General features: G+C 45.6%; 1 protein-coding gene across 2 annotated transcripts; it reads right to left on the minus strand.

Annotated features, from left to right (window-relative positions):
• Positions 1 to 2,903: 2,903 nt before the first annotated feature.
• Positions 2,904 to 22,915, minus strand: LOC106004282 (centriole, cilia and spindle associated protein). 2 transcript variants are annotated; one of them, XM_045087087.1, is made up of 4 exons: positions 22,766 to 22,915; positions 21,925 to 22,349; positions 8,193 to 8,461; positions 2,904 to 6,920 (listed from the first exon to the last, which is right to left on the minus strand). In XM_045087087.1, exons 2-4 carry the CDS (start codon positions 22,307 to 22,309, stop codon positions 6,744 to 6,746), a joined length of 831 nt encoding a protein of 276 aa, XP_044943022.1. In that variant the 5' UTR covers positions 22,310 to 22,349; positions 22,766 to 22,915; the 3' UTR covers positions 2,904 to 6,743. The 2 variants fall into 2 exon arrangements, with proteins under 2 accessions (XP_044943022.1, XP_012904360.2); XM_013048906.2 differs by lacking the exon at positions 22,766 to 22,915 and having other exon boundaries at positions 21,925 to 22,414.
• Between the last annotated feature and the right edge of the window lie 256 nt (positions 22,916 to 23,171).

Raw genomic sequence — 23,171 nt, forward strand, 5'->3', positions numbered from 1 at the left:
TCTGTGCTCGGGTTATGCGCTCTCTCCCTGACGTCCGAGAAGTGGTCAGTCATCAGAGACAGAGGGGTTGTCTGTTTCTGTCCCATCGCGCCCTCAGTCCACACCAAGACCAAGACACTAATGACAATTAACAAGAACACACTCACACAGACAAAAGATCTGGCGCGGCAGTGAAGACAAAACTGAAAGGAAGTTGAGGGGCAGTCCAACCGCAACGGCAGCCAGCTCTCCTCACAGATGAGGATGTCGTCCTCCAGGCAGAGACAAGGGACGTCTCCCAAGACCCCCGGTCGACAGCCCACCAGCGCGCCCGCTTAAGCCAATGTCGACCTAGATACAGCTTGGAATTCCTACAGGTAAAAATGCAGATTGGAGCTCCCAGAAAGTAGGTGCGCAAACAGGAAAACGAGTGCACTCACCAGCCGGCACAGGACCCTCCGGGTCGGCATCCTGGGGGTCTCCTAGATCTCAGTGGGACCTCCAAATGTTGTGCCCTAGTTTTCGTGTTCAAGATACCAAGAAGCCAACACCGATGCAATCACAGGAGGGTTTATTCAACAAGCTTAAGCTTGGGCCCAAGTATACCCATCACAGCGGAATAGGGACTTGGACCCCGAACTGGATTACAGTCAGAGTTTTTAAAGGCAGAGTAGGGGTGGACTCGGCAGTAAGTGACTGGGCCATGACTGCTTGGCCCTATGTTCCTGTTTTTTCTGACATGATTTATTACAATGTTAAACTATCCTATTCCTGATTGGTCTTTGGTATGGCGTGTTGTTTTCGAAAACTTTGTTCAGCCTTCCCGGAGGCAGGGGTAACTGAGTTGGGTAGGTGAGGACAAAGGGGACATTCAGAAGGGCTGTCACGGTAAAGAAGACTGTCAGGATATTGGAGGCCTGGTAGGTGTCAAGCCAAGGCTGTTTTTCCCTCTAATGAGACACTAACATGAAGACAATTGGGAGTTTCCTGGTGGAGTGTCACATATCAAACATCCTTGTCAGTGAGTTTTAGGTTTAGAAGAAATTTAACTTTATTTACATTTCCTTCTGCCTCAGTCTCCTTCAGTTTTATGGAGGGGAGGGTGACATTAGGGCTTGAGGAACTGAGTTACTTGTCTCTGGAAGTTGGGCTATCGGTAAGACAGCTTCTTCGTTGTAAATCACTAGGACATTTGTAGACCAAAGGAGACTCCTGTCCTGCAGGATTGTGATCTCTGCAAGTTAACTATTTGTTTTTCTTTCAGGGCAGCCAGGGGTGCCTGAGGAATGTCACACACATTACCGAGGGGGGGGCGAGTGGAGAGGGGGTGCAAGGTGCCAGCTTTTGCTTTGTCCTCAGCCGGCCTTCTGCTCCCTCATCAGTTTGTGATTAGTTATTGGAATATTTTAATCATAGCTTCCTGAAAGTCTATGATTGTATATATTAACTTTTTTTTTTCTATTAGAGTTATTTTCATGGCTTTTTACAGGCTGGGTGATTTGGGGTTGCAGCCTATGCATTTTGAATGCTATGTGAGGAGATGCAAGCAAATCCTATGGAGAACGTTGACATCTTTGGTTTAGCAAGTTGTCCGTCTGGTTAGGTCCAGGCCACAAGTCCTGTGAGTGTTCATTCTAACCTCAGTTCAGCTTTCAAAGCCTTTACAATACTTTTTGGATCTGCCACCATCTTGTGACCACGGTTCTATCAGCAGAGGTCTCCTGTTTTTTCTGACATGATTTATTACAATGTTAAACTATCCTATTCCTGATTGGTCTTTGGTATGGCGTGTTGTTTTCGAAAACTTTGCTCAGCCTTCCCGGAGGCAGGGGGAATTTGAGTCTGTTTTACAGGTGAATAGTGTGGACCAGGTGAGCAGGTCAGGGGTGAGCCCAAGCTCATAAAAACTTTGTGGAGTCCCTACTCTCTCTCCCATACTTCCTGGGTGCTCTAGCCCAGCCCTCCCAGCCCACTCCAGTAACTAAGCCTCAGCCCCACCCCCTTGACGCCACAGCTCTACCAAATGGAAAAGAAATTCCCTTCCCTCGGACTCTTGGCTCTCACAGGTTCCTATTGGCAGCCAAGGTATTAGCTGGGGCTTCAGCATGAAAAATGGAGGAGGAGGAGAGCAAAGAAAGGGCATGGTCCCCACCCTGAGCTCTAGCCCTTCTGTTTTTGTTCTGCAAGCCTGGCCTCTCCAGGGCCTCTGCACCACTGTGCTCACTTGTGCAACTGGGGCTGTGCTGCCTTCTGGCTGGGAGACACCCGAAGAATACAAACATGGTAAACTCACCACTTCAGCTGGACTTAGAATCCCAGCGTTCTCCCCGACCTGCTTGGTGCTATTTACTTCTTCGAGTCTTCCAGTAGCTGTGACGCGCATGCTGTCCGGGTTTCCTTGCTGTGTTCAGTGAGAACAAAAGGAAGGTGTGTGTTAACTCCACTTCCATCTGGAACACAAACCTTCCCTATGATACTAAAAGCTAGAGAACGTGTAAAACAATATTACGTACTTGTACACCCCCCAAAGAGCGTGTAACTCTGTAGATAAGTGTTTGGAGAAAAGGTCTGCAAGTTCACGTACCCAACTTAACACTCTTTTCCTCTTCGAAGGGGGGCAGAACTTTGGTGAAGCTGTGGCGGGGGGGTGTCTGGAAGAGCCTTCACTTTTGAGATTCTGCTGCTTTTTAAATTATGTTAACAATGCACTATTGCTTTGGTAATTTTCAAAATAGGAAGGTGTGAGGGAAACGACAAGGAAAATTTTATAGCTCAATTTAAAGGGTATATACAGAAAGTATTTTTGCTGGGTATGATACATCTTGTGAAACATCGGTCTGATGAAAAATCCATTTAGGAGCCAACATGATCATACATTTTCTTCAACCACTGATGTCCTAATCAGATTTCCCACAAAACAGAAATTTTAGCCTGCAGGATGAATTAACTTTATTCACATTTTCCAAGTAATTGCAATATTAAATATAAGCTAAAAGCAAAATGTAGTTCTTAGAAAATACAACCCCAAATTCTCATCACCTGAGCTTTGTGATTACAGGTGCCCAGCCTTTGTTCCTTCAGAATGTTAAAGTGAAGTCCATACTCAAAATAAACATAACGACATGGGGAGACTATTCTTAAGTACAGTTTTGCTAATTATAAAAGAAATCCAAAAAGAGGCTTCCAGTGTCTTCATGCAGGTGTCCTTTCATCAAAATGGAAATAAGTACTACAGAAGTAACTAATCTCCATCTCACACTAGTAGGCTTGTCTGGGCCAATAATCTAGACATGGTTCCTTGCATAGAATTTGGTATTATGCAGATACTTATACTGAATAACTCCCTATTCATTCTGTTGTATGAAACTCCATTTCAAATGCAAACATTTTGAAATGATCAGGTCACATCTTTAGCATCCCTCTTTAAATATTAAAGTAACTTATCACCAGACTATAGTAAGGACCTTATGAGTCAGGCATTAGCATTTTACTATCAAACCAAATACAGAATCCAGATAAATAAACATTAGCACCATTTTTAATTTAGTCCAGGGTAAAACCATCCACGAAACTATTTTTTTACTGAAGCAGTCGACAAGAAAAGTTGTTTTCACGTCTAACATATGCTTTGCCTCTCTCCCTCTTTGCCAATGATACTTTTAAACATTTTAAATGCCAAATACTACAGCATTCCATTTTTAAAGTTTACGCTCAGTCCAGCATTTCAAGTTAAAAGGAGGAGGGGAATCACTACAGAATTTTTTAAACCCCGCCAATAGCACAGATTTGTTTTGGAAGGTGACCTCTAACAATGCACAGACGCCCTTCATGCAATGTAGCTGCAATTCAGTTGGAGTGACCTTGCATACACACCTTTCAAGTTATTAGCAATTTTTATTGAATGAAACATTGACAAAGCGATTACATATATGAAGTGCCATTAATATGTGCCCACTACCTCAGGAGCAACTAAGACAACCTACACCCTATTATATGTTTAGTAAACTTTAAAAAATGTATATGTGTGCTTAGAAATGTTATGGCAGTGGAGGAGTCCATATATATACAGATATATATAGATACATATATAAAACCAGAAGTACCCAGGCTTCGGATACTCCTGCATAAGAGCAGCCTTCTAGGTTTTAAGAGAAAGAACTGGTTCCTATTTACTTCTCATCCACCTTGGTCCAGGAGACTGCTAGCTGTTTTTCAGGATTCTATTACTGTTTTTAATAAAAGTAACATAGCAAACATGTTTATGGTCAACAGTTTTCAATTTAAAGCCAAAATACAAAAGCGTCTATGTAGCAGTTACTTTATTCTATCTTTCTAAGTGTCACTGGAATCTCCAACAGTTTAAAACTTTTCAACATGAAAGGTAATTTTAAAAAACTATCTTCCTGCCTTCCAATGTGTCCCATGAACTAGGAACGTGGTTACAAATACATTAGTTTCTAGAGTGAGAAGGAAAAAGTAAAACCACTGAATTGTTACCACCCAAAAAACATCCTGGGCTCAAAGGGTAATTCTCACCCCTAAAAAGAAGACACCTTAACCAACTAATGGCTTGGGTGTGAGAAGGGCACTCACAATTAATTCAGATTGATTTTTTTTCATGCACATTAAAAGTACTTTAAAAAGGTTCTTCATTTGTCCTCTACTTAAAAAGGGGGACAATTGGTCACTATTGCCTTCTAGGTTTTATTTCTATCTGGAGTTTTCAGTAGTAAGCACATTAAATCCGAATCTGTCTCTGAAGGAGAGAGTCTGGCTTGGTCAAAGCCTAGAGGAAGTTGGGTTTCTAAGGCAGCCCATCGGTGGGGGGCCTGAGCCACCCCCAAGGGTAGCTTCCCTAAGATTGTCGGGTGCAACAGGAACGTTTGAGCTTCATGGCTAAAACCAAACATGCAGGAAGTGGTCAGAAAGGAACAGTTTCTACAGGCAGCGACACCATCACTACGTCACAGTAATCTCACCTTCAGGTACTTGCAGTGGTTAAGGACTTTAATATATTACAGCAGTGTTCACCAGAATTATTAACAAGGTCGTTTGGACCAGCATACAGAACCTCCTGTTAAATAGACATCTCAATTATTAGAAGAGCACTCTATGTGAAAGAATTCACTGCGAAACAATGCAGATGTTTAAAAAGTATTTTTTTTAAAGCTCATGATTAAGTGAGTTCTCCAAGCTCAATACGGTTGTAAGAGGACACTGTGTGAAGACTTTATGTGGAGTAAAACGTATTTGTGTTCTAAAACTTGACAGCAGGGGTGCCTGGCTGGCTCACTCGGCAGAGCATGCGACCCCTGCTCAGAGGGTCATGAGTTCAAGTCCCACGCTGGGTGTGAAGCCTACTTAAAAACAAAAGTAAAAACTGACCATAATACTTCAAAGATACAGAGTAAAAATATCAAGAAAATACTCAACCTCACGTCTAATGGCAAAGTTTATTCACCTGTCTTCAGCTGCACACCCGGCCTAGGCAGAGGCCTCTTTTCTCTCTTATAGAGAATTTAGCACTCATCCTTCCTGTAGATTCCTGTATCTGCCGGGTAGAAACCAGCGTTTCTCAAAACCACCTTCTACCCCAAGAGTAAATGTACTGGGGAAGGAGAACCTCGTTTACACACTCACATCTGTGCCTTGATACACGCTACTATTCTTCCACTGGCTGTTCTCTGTAAGGCCTACTGGCTAGGAATCCAGGAGTAACACGTTTTGGCCAAAAGTCTGAGTAACGTACAGCGTCAAAGCTTTGTTATGAATGAGTCTGTAGAGAAGAAAGTGCAGAAAGGAGGGGTAAGCCACATCTCTAATTGGTATCTTAATATCTGCCCCCTGTCCCCAGTGAGCAGGACAATCTCAACATAATTACATAAATTTCACATTGTAAGTTCTAAATGTCACTGCCATTATAGATGAGGCGAAAGTCCACAGTAAGTTATGTGCCAAAACACCACAATGCAGTGAGGAACTGATTCCCCGTTATGTGCTCCAAAAAAAAAAGTTGTAATAATAATAGAAAAAGTTTCCAAAGAAACTTCAGTACTACCCTAAAGACATAGCAGTGGCACTTCATTCATTGGAATGCATTCGATCTACTGAGCTATGAAATAAGTGACTCGATGTCAATTTAAAGAGAAAAGAGGACCCTCACCCAACCCAGAGAATTCTTAAATATCACAGTCTACGTGAGGTGGGGCCAAAACCAAAACACAAGTAAGTTCTGGTTTCACTGCGCAAGGAGTCAGTATTAGTGCTGAAACTCACTTGAAGAGCTGCTCTTCCACAAGAAAACTCCACATAAGGAAAATGGGTCTCAAGCTGCAAGTTGGGATGATCTTACTGGCTACGGGGTCTGGGAAGGGGTGAGAACAGGAAGGAAATGGGCTCCAGCTAAGCTGGCGGAAATACCGAGTGCGAAGCATCTGTAGCCACTTAAAGGCATTCGGTGTCGGTGTCGAAAAGATTAAGATGCTTTAAAACAAAACTCTTATAAGAATATCAAATATTTAGGGAATTAGCTTCAGAAATACCCAAATGTCTATGGCTTCAACTGTCGCCCTACTGCTGAGGTAGGTGACCAGGATCCAGCGAAACAGAGCAGTCTTCGGGAAATTCCCTACAGAAAACGCCGGGTCATTGCTGGTTTCTTAAACCTGTGTCTGTTTTCCTCTGATGGTTTTTCTTTTGTTCTGCTTCTTCTTTCTTCCGCTGACTCTTTTTCGAAGAGGCTGTCCCGGCAGCCGTTCCTGCCTTCAGGCCCGTGCTGAGTAGCATCTCATGTACTCCGTCACCCACGGGTTCTCCGAGGGCGGAGGCTTTATCCTCCGGTTCTTCTCCACCTCCACGGAGTGGGCGCGCTGCCTCTGAGTGACCAGTTTCCGCTTTTCCACCTGTCTTCTGTTCTTGGCGCGCAATGCTGACTCATGAATCTAAGTTATTCAAAAATAAACGCTGATTATTTCCACAATAAATGCATAATAACTTACATGGCTTTTGTAACAATTTTCAAGAGTATCTATAATGAAGCTAGGCACAGGTCACCTGAAGCCCGGCAGAGGCAAGCCCGGCCCTGAGTGTGATAGTTTCTCCAGAACGGCTGTCCCCACACCCACTGTCAGCGACCAAGACACTAAGCCACCAAAAACAGCCACAGGACTGAATTTTAGCTAGAAATGCAAGCAACCAATTTGCAAAGTGCCTCTAGAAAATGGCTCTGGAAAATTATTGAAAAAGCTTATTAGCATTAAGCCTGGATAAGTATTCCATTAAAGGACTTTAAATGTTTTATGACAACATACTACACAAAAAAAAGCAAAAAGTCTCCAGGGATTTTTACCACTTAAAACAATTCATACTACAGAAAAACTCTCTTAAACTTAATCCCAGAGTCTTTTGTTAAAGCACAGCTTCATTGTCTCAAATATCACTCCAGAAAACACCATCTGCTAGGGCTCGTGCAGAAGTCCGCTCAGTGTAAATCTGATGATGGTATTTCATCAGAATTCAAACCGTTCGTACTTTCTGCTTCTTTTCATTCATTCCTTGCTTTAGGCTGTAGTGGCGGTGTTGACACTAATGTCCATAACTGCTCTAGGGCTCCACGCACCGAGACCGCTTATGAGACAGGTTCTCAGGACCAAGAGGACAACGAAGGCTCCAAGCAGCAGGGGGCACCCGGTACAGACAAGCAGGGGAAACATGAGCATCCACACCAAATGCAAAGGGCAAAAGGGAGTCTACAGTAGATGCCAAGAACTACAGGAGATGCCAACCAACAAAAGAAAACAAAGGAGTCAAGGAACACCAGTTATCAAAGCCAAAGGAACTGGAAACCTCTCAAGAGGCCCATGGCAAATCTAGGGGCTGCCGCCAGCCAGGTCATGCTCCTCCTCCCTTGACCTACTGGCCCCCCAAGAGCCTGAAAACCCTGACCCCAGCCACTTCTTCCCCTGCCTCCATATTGGTAAACCTTCCAGATCCCAGCTAACCCCCAGCAAAACCCCTCTATCCCCAGGAAGCTCACACCCAGACTTCTGCTTGCCAACCAGATGCCCGGGTCTGGACTCTCCTTGGCCCCCCGCCATCCCTGAAGACCTACCGTGACCCCAAAGCATCGCAGTAAACAAAGGACATGCTCACGGCACAGACCCCACCTCCCACCTTCCCAGGAAAGTCAGGGAGGCCGGGTTCATGGGACCCACCTCATGGACCGGAGCGGACGCGCAGACATTGTGAGTTTTCTGGCTTCCTGTATCCGTCTGCTTTTCTCCCCACCCGTAAAGGGCAAACGGATGCTTGTTCTCTTTTATTCTACTCAATGATCTTTGAGGACTTTTGACTGCTTTCCTATTTCCTCTGGCAAATAAGGCACTTGGTTGCTGTCGAGGTTCAGTACTGTTAGGTAACTTCTCAGTCTCTTTTGTTCTGATCTCTTGTTCAGGTTTTTCTTTGATATCTTTCACTGGCGGGGCTTTTGGAAAAAAGGAGATAAAACAAAATGAGAATGCTTTCAAACCATGGTTCTACGTAATTAAACATTTGGGTTGTAAAGTTCAGAATGCTTAATTCAGTAACTTGTTCACTTATAGCTCAATTCATAATTTCCTGGAAACAGAAATATGGAAACAAGTTAGTATCATACTTTTCAGTCTATCCTGTTTTAAAATCAACAACAAATACATCACTATTCAACCAAGCCTATTCAAAAGCCACAACTGTTATGTGTATTCTTTTTTTAAAAAAATATTTATCTATTTATTTTAGAGGGAGGAGGACAGGTGAGGGGAGAGGGAGAATCCCAAGCAGGCAGAGCCCGAAAGAGGGCTGGAACTCTGAGCCAAAATCAGGAGTTGGGCGCTCAACCCACTGAGCCCCTATGACTCATATTCTGAGGTTAAGCATCTTAATTAAATATTAACAGTTAGAAAGCACCACAGTCTAACAGCTTTCTCCAGTCGTCAATGTCTTGCTTCAGGGAAAGATCTGGATTTGTGGTAATCACCCAGCGGCCGCAAAAGGTTAGTTTTTAAATTACTCAACTAGAGTTCCAGGATCCCATTTCTTCCTGAGGCACCACGATTATGGAAAGCTCCTGATTGCATTTACACACTCAATTTTAAGTCTTTCTGCTGTTCCATGACTCTGGAGAGCTCCCTAGGACTCTTACCTGCTCCTTGTAAGAGCCAGCTGGTGACCTCAGTCACAATAGGGAGTGGTTTCCATAGTTACTGGTGCTCAGCTCCACATTCCCAGTGTGAAGAGCTGGACAGAAGGGCTCCCCCAACGCTTGTGACAGAAATGACCACATGAATCAGAACCCACGGTCTCACTGTCCTAAATTCTGTCAGAGGAGCTGGAGGAACTCTGAAGGAAAATTGGACTGCCTTGCTTGAGGTCAACACCGGACATTAAGGATACGCTCTAAAACATACACACTTCCCTAACATGAGTTTCATTATTTTTTTATAAACCTTTTATCTTTTATAAAAGTTACACAGCTTTGTTTAAACCCTTTGCAAGTGCATGTTTCATTTCAGCCCGGATTTATATTATTTGTTTTTATGGACATAAAACTTGTCTATAGCATTATATAAAGTTTGGGTGTACAACATCATAAGTTGGTATTTGTATTACACTGCAAAGTGATCACCACTGTAAGCCTAGTTACTGTCCATCACTGAGCGACTGACCTCCTTCACCCATTCTGCCCTCCCCCAGCTCCCTCTGGGAAGCGCCCATTTGTTCTCTGTATCTTTGAGTCTGTTTTTGTTCTGTTTGTTGATTTGTCTTGCTTTTTAGATTGTACATATAGCTGAGATCATATGGTATTTGTCTCTCTTAGTCTGACTTATTTCACTGAGTACAAAACCCTTTAGAGACACCCATGTTGTTGCAAATAGGAGACTTCCTACTTCCTTGTGGCTACTCTGAGCAGTAGTCCGTCGTGTGTATTTATACGCCTTCCGTCCTTTATCCACTCATCCATCAGTGGCCACTTAGGTTGTCTCTGTATCTTGGCTACAGTAAGTCATGCTGTGATAAACACGGGGTGCCTCTGTCTTTTCCAATGAGTGTTTTTGTAGTCTTCAGATAAAACCCCAGAAGTGGAATTGCTGGATCATGGTTAATTCTAGTCCTACTTTTGGGAGGAATCTCCATATTGTTTTCCACAGTGGCTGAACCAACTTATATTCCTACCAAGTGTGAGAAGGCTTCTTTTCTCATCCTTGCAATCCCTTTTATTTCTGATCTTTTTGGTAACAGCAATTCTAGCAGGTGTGAGGTGTTATCTACAATTAGATATCACAATCACATCCCTATCATAACACCCTATCACCATATCATAACCACAAATGGTTTTGACTTGCATTTCCCTGATAATTACTGATGTTTAACATCTTTTCATTTGTCTTTTGGCCATCTGTATATCTTCTTTGGAAGAATGTCTATTCAGATCCTCTGCACATTTTTTCAATTTGGGTCATTTTGGTTTCTTTTGTTCTTGTTGAGTTGTGGGAGTTCTGTAATATTTTGGATATTTAACTCCTCATGGGATATGTCATTTGCAAATATCTTCTCCCATTCAATAGGTTGCCTTTTTATTTCATTGACGGTTTCCCTCGCTGTGCAGAAGCTTTTCAGCTTGATGTAGTCCCATTTGTTTATTTTTGCTTTTGTTTCCCTTGCCTTTGGAATCAGGACCAAAAAACACATTGTGAAGACTGATGTCAAGGAGCTTACCGCCTGTGTTTTCTTCTAGGAATTTTATGGATTCAGGTCTTTAATCCACTTGAGTTAATGTTAATGTCTGCTGTAAGACTGTGATCTAATTTCATCCTTTTGAATAGGCGCTCCTTATGCATCTGGGGCATCATTTCACTTACCCTGGCTGTTTAAAGATCTCTAAGGTCTTAAGGATACCCCTCACTTTATATGTCTCAGAGTTTGTCTCCAAGTGATGAGTTTATAGGTTGCTATGTCAAACCCTCGCCATTGCTTTAGGACATACTCTTGTCCCTTAATATTTTTAGCTGTGATTCTTTTCTTGCTTCTGTCCATGGTCCCTTTAGAGTAAGCTCCTGAATAGGAAGTCCAGATCCTGTGGCACAAGTGTAAGAAGCCTCGATAGATCACTGCCATTTCGGTCTTCAGCAATGACAACAACCTTGACTCTACCAGACTGTTTCATTTATTACTATACATTTTAAGAAACAGATCATGCACTGACCCTGGAGTTTACTGCTTGGTACCACTGTGCCACATCTTTAAACACAGGCGTAAGCTGTTTGCGGATAAGGTGGGACACCCGTCTTCCATCTTACCATGAGAACCTAAATCCATTCATCACTCAAACATTCCTGAGTCATGTGTCCTCACCTTGTTCTCTTCTCTTTTCTGGAAGAGGGGAGAGGAGACCATCAAGACCAAGACAAAGGAAAACAGAAAGGGGGAGACGAAGGTTTGTGCAATCACAGGACTGAGAGAGGGAAAACAACCCGAATCATCATTGTTCAATTCCCTTCCTTCTCTTCCTGTCCCACTCTGTATGTGTCCAACCCAGGTCTGCCGGAGCAGCCAACCCCGAGAAGGTCATAATGATGTAGTTGAAAGAATAAGCCAACCTGGAAGAAAACAGAAAAGAGAATCTCAGCAAGGGGGAATGTCTTGTTCAAAGGCCTGGGAAAGAAGAGGAAGTCTAAATAGTTCAAAATGACAGGCACACAGAATGCCTGTGGAGCAGATAGCACAGAGTTTCTATGCCAAACTCAGGAGTAAGGCCTCTACCGTCGTGCAGGATGAGCTAAAGGGGAAGGGGAAGACCAGTAGTCATGGTGGAGGTGGGGAGGCAAAGGAGGACCAGAGGGACCCACCGAGCTCAGCAGGTGCAGACTCTCGGACACTTGGGAACTACACATGGGTCGGAACAGCAGGGAGGTGGGGCCAAAGCCATTCCAGAGTGGCCAGCCCAGCAGCACCGGGTAAGACCAATCGGTGGATCCAGACGCAGCACAGCACTGGGGACAAGGAGGAGGCTACAGCTCCCACAGGTGTTTGGAGTGGAGGGTCAGGCTAACGAAAACCTCCGATAAAAGGCAGAGGAAAGGATACTCGCCTCACAAGTGAAAGGCTTCTGGAACGAGGAAGCAGGCAGCAGCTGGCCACTAACTCTGGGGCCCGGGAGAGAAGGCAGTGAGTGGGCAGGTGGGAGCTGGGGTTTGCGTGTGGAACAGGTCACCCCGGAAGCAACGCAGGCAGAGAAGGGGAGAGTGGAGTCAGGCCCGTGGGACCATTATGTAAGCAGCAGCCAGGCAGAGGAGGGAGCCGCCGAAGGGCAAGAAAGGACTGTTAGAAAAGAAGAAAAACTAACCAGGTGAGCAAAGAAGGGAAGCGCTTCGGTAAAGGAGGTAGCAGTTAACGGAGCCAAATGTGACCGGGCGTGGGGGCCAGTAGGATGAGGAGGAAGAGATTTGGCATCTGGCAACCAAGCTGTCCCACAGCTCACGGGGGGGAACATGGGGTCAGGGAACCAGACCACAGCAAGTGAAGAGAGTGGACACCTCAGCTCCGGCAACCGTGGACCCCGGGACCGACTCTCCCAAGCAAGGAGTGCTCAAAACGCAGAGCGTCCGCAGGCATCCAGCACCAGGAACTCCACTGTCCTCGGAGACCTGAGGCCCCACGTTATCCCTGCGAGTGATCTGTCAAGCATAAGTACGAGCGACCAGCAAACAGAGCAGGCACACAAGGAGTTATCACTGGCAGACAATAAAATAACAGCATTCACCCTCCGCAGAACTTCCAGAAAAAGACAAACTGCAGGCCCTCCTCAGCAGCAGGAGACAGAGACGGAAACTGCAGAAGCCACGGGGCTGACCACTAGAATATTAATATTTACAAAACTCCAAGCAGTGTCTGGCCGAAGAGAACCGTGTGTGAATCTGGGATTCAGAATCCTATTCAAAGGAAGGAGGCTCGGAATAAAGCCTCCAGACCAAAAACAAACAAACACACACACAAAAACAGTGTTCTGGACATTATATCACAGCACAGCCCCGTTTCTCAGTAACCAACAGAAGATTCAAACAAAAGTAAACTCAGTCTTGTTTTAGGACTGTGCTCTCCAATACCTAACCACATGTGGCTATTAAGTATAAGTTTAAATGAATTAAAATAAAGGTAACCATTCAGTTCCCCCAGATCCGCTAGTCTGAGTTCAAGTGCTCAGTAAGCTCATGTGGCCAGTGACGACCGTGCTGGGTGATACAAAGAATATGTCCACCGTCCTAGTAACTTTTATTCAACACTCTGATTTTTTTTAAGTATTTGAACAACAGAATTAATACATTCAACCTAATGAATACATGTACAACACTGCAGCCAATAACTACAGGATATAGAATCTGTAATAATATAAATGCTTGATGTTTACAAGAATGGACATATCTAAGGCTAGAAACCAAATTTTTAATTAATTAATTAATTAGTTAATTAATTTGAGGGAGAGAGCGAGAGCATGAGCAGGGGGAAGCGCAGAGGGAGAAGCAGACGCCACGGGGAGCAGGGAGCCCAACCTGGGGCTCAATCCCAGGACCCTGGGACTATGTCCTGAGCTGAAAGCAGATACTTAACCAAATGAGCCACCAGGAGTCCCTATAAGCCAACTCTTAATATATTTACAAAACTGAAACCACATAGAATGTATCCTCCAACTACAGTGTAATTAAACTTGATAAGATAAAAAGAAAAAACTTTAAAAATCTCTAGTTTTGATATTTAAAAACATTTCTAAATAGTGCACAGATCAAAACAAATCATATAGCCACACAAAAATGGGAATATACTCAATGTCACATTTAAAAATGGCTAAAATTGGAAATTGTGCTAGGTATATTTTATTACAATTTTTAACAATTAAAAAAAAAAGTAGTGGGGACAGAAGTCCTGCCTTCCTTAATCCTGATCTTATCAGAAATGCTTCTAGGGGCCCTGGGATGGCTTCACTCGAGGAAGCATCCACATCTTGATTTCGGCTCAGGTCATGATCTCAGGGTGGGGAGATGGAGCCCCACGTCAGACTCTGAGCTCAGTGTGGAGTCTGCTTGAGATTCTCTCTCTCTCCCTCTGTCCCTCTGCCTGTGGTGCACATGCGCATGTGCTCGCTCTGTCAATCAATCAATCAATTAAAAGTCTTAAAAAAGAAAGAAAAAGAGAAATGCTTCTAAAGTTTCTTCACCAAGCATAATGTTTGTAGATTTTTGGTATATGGGTTTTCTTTCTTTTCTTTAAAGACATATATATACATACTTTTTTCATTCATTCATTATTTATTTGGTGTGAGCAGGGGTGGGGGGTAAGGGGAGAAAGAGAATCCCAGCAGAGTCTGTGCTGAGTGAGGGGTCCCACATGGGGCTCGATCTCACCACCCTGAGATCATGACTTGAGCTGAAATCAAGATACAGATGCTGTATCTTGACTGAACCACACAGCTGCCCCTAGTTTACTTTTATTTTAAAGATAAATATGTTTCCTTATGTTTGTCTTATACATAAGTGTTAATTTTTATTAATTTTTCGTGTATTTTAAAAATCATAATATTTTGCTTAAGGAATAAAAAACAAAACTTGTGCCTTTCTCCTGCAGGGAGTTAAGATTTATCATACTCAACTGATGATGTAGTTAAAGCAGTAATCAGATGGAAATTTAAAGCCTTTAATCAATATAGCCAAAGAGAAAGGCATGGGGGAAAACAATGTCAATGATAAGCACCCATCTTAAAAAGTTAGAAAAATAGGGATGCCTGAGTGGCTCAGATGGTTGAGTGGCTGCCTTCAGCTCGGGTCATGATCCCGGGGTCCTGGGATCGAATCCCACATTGGGCTCCTTTCTCAGCAGGGAGCCTGCTTCTTTCTCTGCCTCTGCCTGCCTCTCTGTCTACTTGTGATCTCTCTTTCTCTGGCAAATAAATAAATAAATCTTTAAAAAAAAAAAGTTAGAAAAATAAACAAAGAAAATTAGAGGCGGCACCTGGGTGGCTCAGTGGGTTAAGCATTTGACTCTTGGTTTCGGCTCCAGTCATGGAGGGTTCTGGGATCCAACCCTGTGTCAGTCTCTGAGCTCAGTGCAGAGTCTGCTTGTCCCTCTCCCTCCCCCACTTGCATATGCATTCTCTCTCTCTCTCTCTCAAATAAATAAAATCTTCAAAAAAAAAAAAAAGAAAATTAGAGTAAGGGAAAAAAGATCATAGATTACTAAAAACATATAATAAAGAAAATCCACATAGCCAAGAGTTAGTTTAGGAAAAAAACTAACGGGATTCACAAGTTTCGGGCAAGACTGATCAAGAAAGAGAGAAAAAAGTAAATAATAAACATAAGTAAAAATATAGCAAATGGAAAAAAAATACAGCAAATAGAGTTTAGGTTAAATATGCACCAATGACATGTGCGCAGAGTCCCTTCATCCCAAAAGCCTACTAGAGTGAAGGAAAAAAGGCATAACTCACAGCACAAAAAGCAAGGGAGGCGATGACATCAGGTGTTGATAAAATTTTGGAAGCTGGAAAGTAGAGGAAGATGTAAAAGGGACCTCGCAGGGTTGAGTAGGATGAATCCTAGCTCCCTGCAGAAGCAAGCCCCACAGGACACAAACTGAACCCCAAAAGGAACTGGAAAATGAAGCAGAAGGTCCAGCATTAATCAGTGCCCTAGCCCATGTGCTCTTCTCACAACATAATATGAATGTGCCTGTGGAGAACTGGACTGGGAGATGCTTCTAGAACCCCCATGAATCTGGGCAGACTTTGGTAAGCAAAGAATGCGGTGAAGAGGTGCTACGTGGCTCCAGGTGGTAAGGCATAAAGGGCAATCCAGCATCTGCCCCGCTCTCTCTCAGAAACACATGCTCTTGGAGGCCCGCCAGCACATTAGGAGGAAGGCCGGGCACACAAAGATGTCACATGTGAGGGTCCCAGCAGGCAGCCCGCAGCCCTGGCACCTTCCAGCCAAGGCTGCAGGCAGCACAGAGTGGAAACAAGGCACATCCCTGTGCCCAGGCCAAACTCCACCCACAGAAACCACGAGCAATAACCAATGAGTACTGGAATCTTAAGCAACTAGTTTTCAGGCTAATTCTGTGATGTAGGTGTACATACCTCCTGCATAGACTTTCCTCGAGTCCATTAGCCAGGTGATGGCCCCTCTCCCAGCCCAGAAGGCATATGGGTTACTCTCCAGAGGGAGAAAGAGAGGGCACAGGAAAAGTAAGGGGTGACACCTGCCTGAAAATAGGTTCATGTAGTAAAGAACAAGGCCCCTGATCCCTTTCCCCAACTCTGTTCCCAGAATGCTGACAGCCAGGCTTGTACCCCTCCAGGCAGGAGATTGGAGGCCTGCTGTTTGGGAAGTGAACACAAGAAAAATGGGTGTATACTATGCTTGAAGTCCTCAGAGAAACAGCTGGTCCTCATCCAATTAGTCAACAAGCACCCCCACATAGAGAGCTCCTGAAAAGCTCTCCAAACCTCAAACCTACATGCGAGCAGACAGGCTGGGAACAAACATGTGAGTCTGTCCTCTAAAAAGAAAAAGATCAAAATATACAGAAAAGACTGGGAAATACAAGGAAGCTCTCAAAGGATATTTATGGCTTTTTCTTTTTTGAGTGAAAAGAAATCCAAGAAAAACAGAATGCCATTTTTTAATTTTTAATTTTTAAAAAATAACACTGGGGACAAAAAATACATGTAATCTCTTCAAAATTGAAGACTAGAAAGGGAGATTTAAAAATTTCAGTATAAAGTTTGGAAGATAAAATTGATGAGTTCTCCAAGGAAACAGAATCCAAAATTCCAGTGTCAGAGAAGTTTTAAATAAAAATGTTAGAAATTTGATTCAGGAGTTACACCATCCAACTAAAAATAATCATGGAAAGAAAAAATGAATAGACCACAGGAAATTATTTTAAGTGGTACTAGAAAATATTACTGAACTATAAGAAATATTCCAGACTAAAGAGACCCACCAAGTTGTCAGCGCAATGAATGATAAAAGACACACATATGGGGCGTCCGGCTGGCTGAGTTGGCAGAGCATGTGACTCTTGACCTCGGGGTCATGAGTTCAAGCCCCACATCTGGTGTAGAGCTAACATTTAAAAAAAAAAAAAAAAAAGGGCATACACATAGAATTTTAGAACATGTAGGATATAGGATAAGGAGAATCTCTTAGAAACACCCTCCTAATCCCCTCCCCCCACAAAAAGAGGTCGCATACACAGGGTGTCAGAGAGGCATGGTACTTCTAAAAAGCAAGACCAAAAACTAGGATTCAATATAAAAATGCCTTAAAGTACTGAAATTTGTAATCTAGAGTTCTCTCTTTTGCAAAATATCAATCCAGCTTTTGGATATAGTAAAGGCATTTTCAGTCATGCAAGGTCACAAAAGTATTCTCAGGATTTACAGAGGATGTGTTACACCAAAAGGAAGGGATTGGCCACACAAAGGAACTCTTGAGATTTATAAGACCGGGCTCAGATAAAGGAGGTAAACAAAAGGAAGACTCAGGCAAACAGTGAAGAAAAGCCCCAGATCATTAGCTGTGTCAGATCTGGGCAGCATCAATAAGAAAAGGAGGATAAGGGTTCAAAAAAAGGTCTCCAAGGAAAAAATTGAATGAATTGAACACCTCATGTGTCTAGCATAGGACAAGTTTTAAAGTATAACCAGACTATTTCAAGCTGAATTAATGATGGGAATATAAAATATATATAAACAAACAAAAAATGAAGCAATGATTAACTTCAGGAAAAACATAAACGAAAAGAAAATGTAGTCAGAATATACTACAGGCTCACCAGTAAATACCATTTTACCCAGCCACAATAATTCAAACACAGAATTGTGCTTAAACAGTCATACAGTCATATAGTGCTTAAATAGTGCTTAAATAGTCGTATAGTTAATACTGTAGGACAAGTGGGTGCTGCTATATATATATCGGGAGGTGGTGGGGGCAGAGCAAAGATCTTAAGCTAAATCATCTCCCATGATGGGAAGTCATTATACAACATTTAAAATAAAAAAGCCAACAGGTAAATCTAGATGAGAAGAAGGTGGCCAAAGCTGAAAAGAGTTGGAACGTGCACCCTAGCAAGCAAGGGATATGGGAAATCGGTCAGAATTATTTTTTTCATTTTAAGTGTATATTTAAAAATTATGCATATGTATAACTTTGCTAAAAAACAAATTTAATTTAAGAAGAAATAGGACTATGAAAAAGAAATTAGAGACAGTCCAGGCCACTCTTCAAGGCATGCTTCAAAGCATTCCATAGTAAACACTCCCACTGCCACCTACCCCGCACAAAGAACATCCTGACAGCTTTTTAGCACCCTCTCTTAAATCAGGACGAGAAGCCAAGGGTCATTAGACATTTGAGAAAACTAACATGAAATACAGGTTTATAAACAAAAAGAATCAAAAATGGGGTGAAGTGGGGAACCAGAGACTATGCTAGTAATATCCTCACCAAGATAATAGAAGACACTGTATGCATGAATCAAGAACAGAATACTATTTCTTAAAAAGGAATAAAAAGAGAAAGAGGGGGGTAGGAGAGAGAAAGAGAGGGGGAAGAAGGTAAGTCCAGAAATCAAAATTAATTAAATTTAAAAATAAATAGGATGCCAGTAATTAAAAAGAAATGTAATAGCAGAGCTGGGAAGATACAATTGAGACTATCACCCAGAAGAATAGAAGAAAAAGACATATGAAAATAGGGGGTAGGGTGCATATTAGAAAAGGAAGGAATAAATTCATGAAGTCTAACATCCAGCTAAGACGTTTAGAAGGAAAGGAACAGCAACAGAATAGAAATGAAAAAACAACTCAAGAAAACTTACCAAAATTACAAAGCAGGAGTTTCACTGTGAGGACTCACCCAGAACACTGGAGGAAAACAGACATAGACCAAGGAAAAAATTCCAAATAAAAGGACAAAGAGAAGACCCTAAACACTTCCTGACGGTGGGGACAGGTAATCAAGAATCAGGAAGACATAGGATTGTAACAGCAGTATCACGAGTTACAACACAACAGAGCGATGTCTCCAGATTTTTTAGAGACAATATTTCCAACCTGAATTCCAAGCTCAGCCACAAACCCACCAAATCATGAGGGCAGGATAAAGCTATCTTCCGACATGCAAGGTCTTAGGAAATTCATGTCTCACATACCCTTTTTCACGAAGCTACTAGAAGACAAACTCCAACAGGAGGGGTAAACCAAGAAGGAAAATGATGTGAGGGCCACACAAGGGCTCCTACCCGAGAGGGAAACCAAGGAGTCTGTGGGGTGGTGCCCAAAAGGCCCTCCCAACATGGGACCGGGCAGGGCAGCAGGTAGCAAGAGCAGCAACCAGGCCAGATGGAAGTAGGTCAGAGGCTCTGGCAGGGATGTCTTAAGATGTCGAGAGTGACAGCAAACCCGATGTGCTGGTTGTATTGTAAGAGAAAAAGGAGTCATGGCAAACAATACAGGACAGCTTTGAACAACATTTTCCAGGCACCACATTGTAGATACTGACTGTAACCTAACCAACTCCGGGCTGACTAGATTTCAGAAGTTATGGGGAGGGGCCTTGTGCATGGGTTAGGAGAGGGGCGAAAAGAACGAAAGCCAGATAGATAATGCGAAAAACTGGGGAAGAAAATTAAGAAGTGTCAATACCATCAATAACAAACAACAATTGCTTATTTATTGTTATTTACAAGGAACACTCTCCATGTTACTTGGAGAAATAGATACCAGCACCAAAAGAAAAACCAAAGGAGTTGGAAGTGGAGCCCTAAGGAATGGGCAACTGGTCTGTGTGTGGCTGGGGAGCTGCTGCATCTCTGTAATAAGCCATACAGAACTGTAGGATTCATGTGTACATCTGGCTTCAATAAAAACAAGAACCAAATGTTTATGTTCTATAGGAATTCAAGAATGCTCATCCTTGTAGTATGTAAAATCATCCACTGGAAAACAAGGATTTTGCAGTCGGGAGTCTGGACTCAGCAAACATCCTTCCTTCTGCCCAACACCTGAACCAGAAATATTAGCAGGGAAGAAATGACTGACCTTAGCCACTGGTAGGAGTCAGTGTCTCTACGGAAACCAAAATAATCCTGAATTCAGGCAAACACGGAACCATCTTTACCACAATGCCATCTGAAAGCTGCATTTCTATACCCACAGAAATAACTGACACCTCTCTTAGAAACAATGAAAGGGAATGGCCAGAAGGAGAAAAGCACATTGTCTGATTCAGTACATCTCACAACTTGGTCTGTGGATCAGTGCCACAGGAATCAATCAGAAGGTCTGTTCCCCTACCCTTCCCCCACCACCCCCCCCACCCCCCCCACCCCGCCACCCCACCACCTTCTGTTATTCAAATTTCCACCAGCGATCGCTATAACTAGGACTCCAGCTTCCAGGTATTCATAAATCTCTGGTAATCGACAAGGAACACGAAGAGGGAGAGGCCGCTCTGCAGCAGATATTGCTGAGAATAACTTAAGATGACGGAAGGAGAGCTCGGTGGCCTGGCTCTCCGACTCAAAGATGACATCTCCTCTCCTCCTGAGCCTCTTGCAGAGAGACCACTACAAACTGCAGAGTTGGTTAATTACCACTTACCATGCCATAAGCAAACAAAAATAAAGTCACTGATCATTTGGCCTGCATTTCCATTTCTTCATCTATAAAACGTAAAAAATTATGCTCCCATCAGTTAGAACTATTTTGAACGTCAAACGAGACCATACATATTCTAAGATTAGTGACTGGAGGCTTAAGAAGCTCTCGGTTATTCTAATTGCAGGAGCCTCTTTAAAATCGAGTGGGGGGGGCACCTGGGTGGCTCAGTGGGTTGGGCCTCTGCTTTTGGCTCAGGTATGATCTCAGGGTCCTGGGATGAGCCCCACATTGGGCTCTGATTAGCGGGGACCCTGCTCCCCGCCCCCCCCCTTTCTCTGCCTGCCTGTCTCTGCCTCCTTGTGATCTCTGTCAAACAAAATCTTTTAAATCGAGGGACCCAGGATGGGGGTGGAGAGGGAGAGGCATCTGGCCAACGTTAGAAGGCAGAAGGAAGGAACCACTCGTCGCTCCAGGCTGTATCCCGCCTGAGGCATTTAATTCGGTGCTGGGCACCAGCAACCATCCTCCGGGCCTCTCATGCTGAGACCGCAGCTCGGCGACCGTCTGGCCAGGAGACAAGATGCAGGGCCCTGGCTGAAGCAAGACACCCAGCACCCAAGAGCCTTGCTCCAGCGGCTGCTCCAGCCCTCCACCGCGGCAGCCTTCGGAGAAGGATGCGCGCTTGGGCTCCGTGCGCCGGCAAGGAGCAGAGAGCACCTAGCCCTCACGAGGAATTTTCTCCCACCAACCAGGAGTTACGCAACAGCCTGCGTAAACAAATTCAAAATATTCTTTAGAGACAGCGCAGCGGGTCAGGGAGTTAACACAGCAAACAGCGGCCCCATTCATAAGACTGAAAGCCTGGCTCCGTGATTCTTAACCTCTCCCGGGGTAGGTCCTCTTTGAGAATCCGGTGAAAGCTGGGCTCCTCTGCGAAAAAAAAATGGGCGCTTAGATATAAATAGATGGGATTTCAGAGCGCAGTGAAGCAACCACGGCCCTCGGTGAAGACACGGAGTTCAGCAGCGCTTCAGCTGAATTCCTATAACTGGCTCAACCCAGAGCCATCCTATTATGGAAATAAAGGGTGGGAAGGCAAGGGCGGGGCTGACAGCATCCTTATTTTGTCAAGGGACGTGGATTCATCATCTACCAGGAAAAAAGAGGGGGGGGGGTTGCCCGGAGCGCAGCGAGACCCGGAGCGGGGCAGCCCTACGCAGGCCCCTCGCAGCCCCCTCCCGGCCCGGTACCTGGCAGCGCCGCCGCCGCCGCCTCGTCCGCGCCCTCCGCGTCCCGGGCCTCCTCGGCCTCCGCCGCCTCCACGCCCAGCTCCTCCGCCGGCCCGCGCGCCCGCCGTTCCGGCCTCTCCCGCGCCGCGGGCTCCGCGGGCGGCGAGGCGGGGGCGCCCTGGGGCGCGGGGTCCCCGGCTCCCGACGACGACGCGGACGACGCCGAGTCGTCCGAGGCTCCGGCCGGGCCCCAGTCGTCCCAGAGCCAAGGCGCGTGCGCCTGCTCCAGCAGCCGGCGGCCCAGGCGGTAGTGCAGCAGCTCGCGGTAGCACGGCCCGTACTCGTCCCAGCGCGGTTCCCGGTAGCGCTTCATGTACTCGCTCTTCACCCCGCTCCCCGGGGCCATGGTGCCTGCCGCCGGCTGGAGTGCGCGCCGCCGCCGCCGCCTACGGAACCGGGGACACAACACAGAGGCCCGCCCCTCCTGTCTCGCCCGCCCGGCCCGCCGCGACGTTTAAACCAGAGCCCCGCCCGCACGGGGCGGGACGCGGGCGGGGGCGGCGGTGAGGGGGCGGAGGGAGCGGGCGGCCGGCCCGGGGAAGGGGCGGGCCCCGGGAGGACCCGGCAGGACCCGGCAGGTGGCGTCGCGTCCTGTGACCCAGTCCAGAGAGCCCCGGCAGGGCACGGGGCGGGAGGAGCGGGTGGGGGATAGGGGCCACCTCGGGGGACGGCTCGGGAGGTGGGACGCCAGAGGCTGCGGGCTAGGGGGACAGGGCCGCGGGAGGCCGGGGCCCGGCGGGCGCAGGAGCGAGGCCAAGCAGGGGCGGGACTAGGGGGTCCCCGAGGCGCCCTCCCATCTTACCTCCGGGGTGCCGCGCCGGGCTGGCCTGCGTCTCCCTTCCCGTCCTCCGCGCGCAGCAGCTCCCAGCCACCCGGTCTCCCCGGCGCTTTCCTCCTGAGCAAGATGTCGCCGACGGCGCCGCCTCAGTCCCCGGGAGCAGACACCTCCCCCGCGCGCTCCCGGTCCCGGCCCCCGCCCCGCTGCTTGGGGGCGGCTACTTCAGTGCCTAGCGCGAGGCGCGGGGACGCAGCGCCTCCGGCAGCCCCCGGCTGCATGACCCCCGGCCCCCGCCCACCTGTCCGAGGCGCCCGCGCGCCCTGGTCCCCAGACGCTGCGGTCTCAGGCGCCCGCGGCCGCAGGAGGCCTCGGTTAGGGGGTGGAGTTGCTGCCCTGTCGCGGGAGCGGTGCATCCCCTCCCAAGACCCGC

Source organism: Mustela putorius, unplaced genomic scaffold (genome assembly GCF_011764305.1).
Source record: "Mustela putorius furo isolate JIRA1106 unplaced genomic scaffold, ASM1176430v1.1 tig00001033_pilon_pilon_pilon, whole genome shotgun sequence".
Taxonomy (NCBI): Eukaryota; Metazoa; Chordata; class Mammalia; order Carnivora; family Mustelidae; genus Mustela; species Mustela putorius.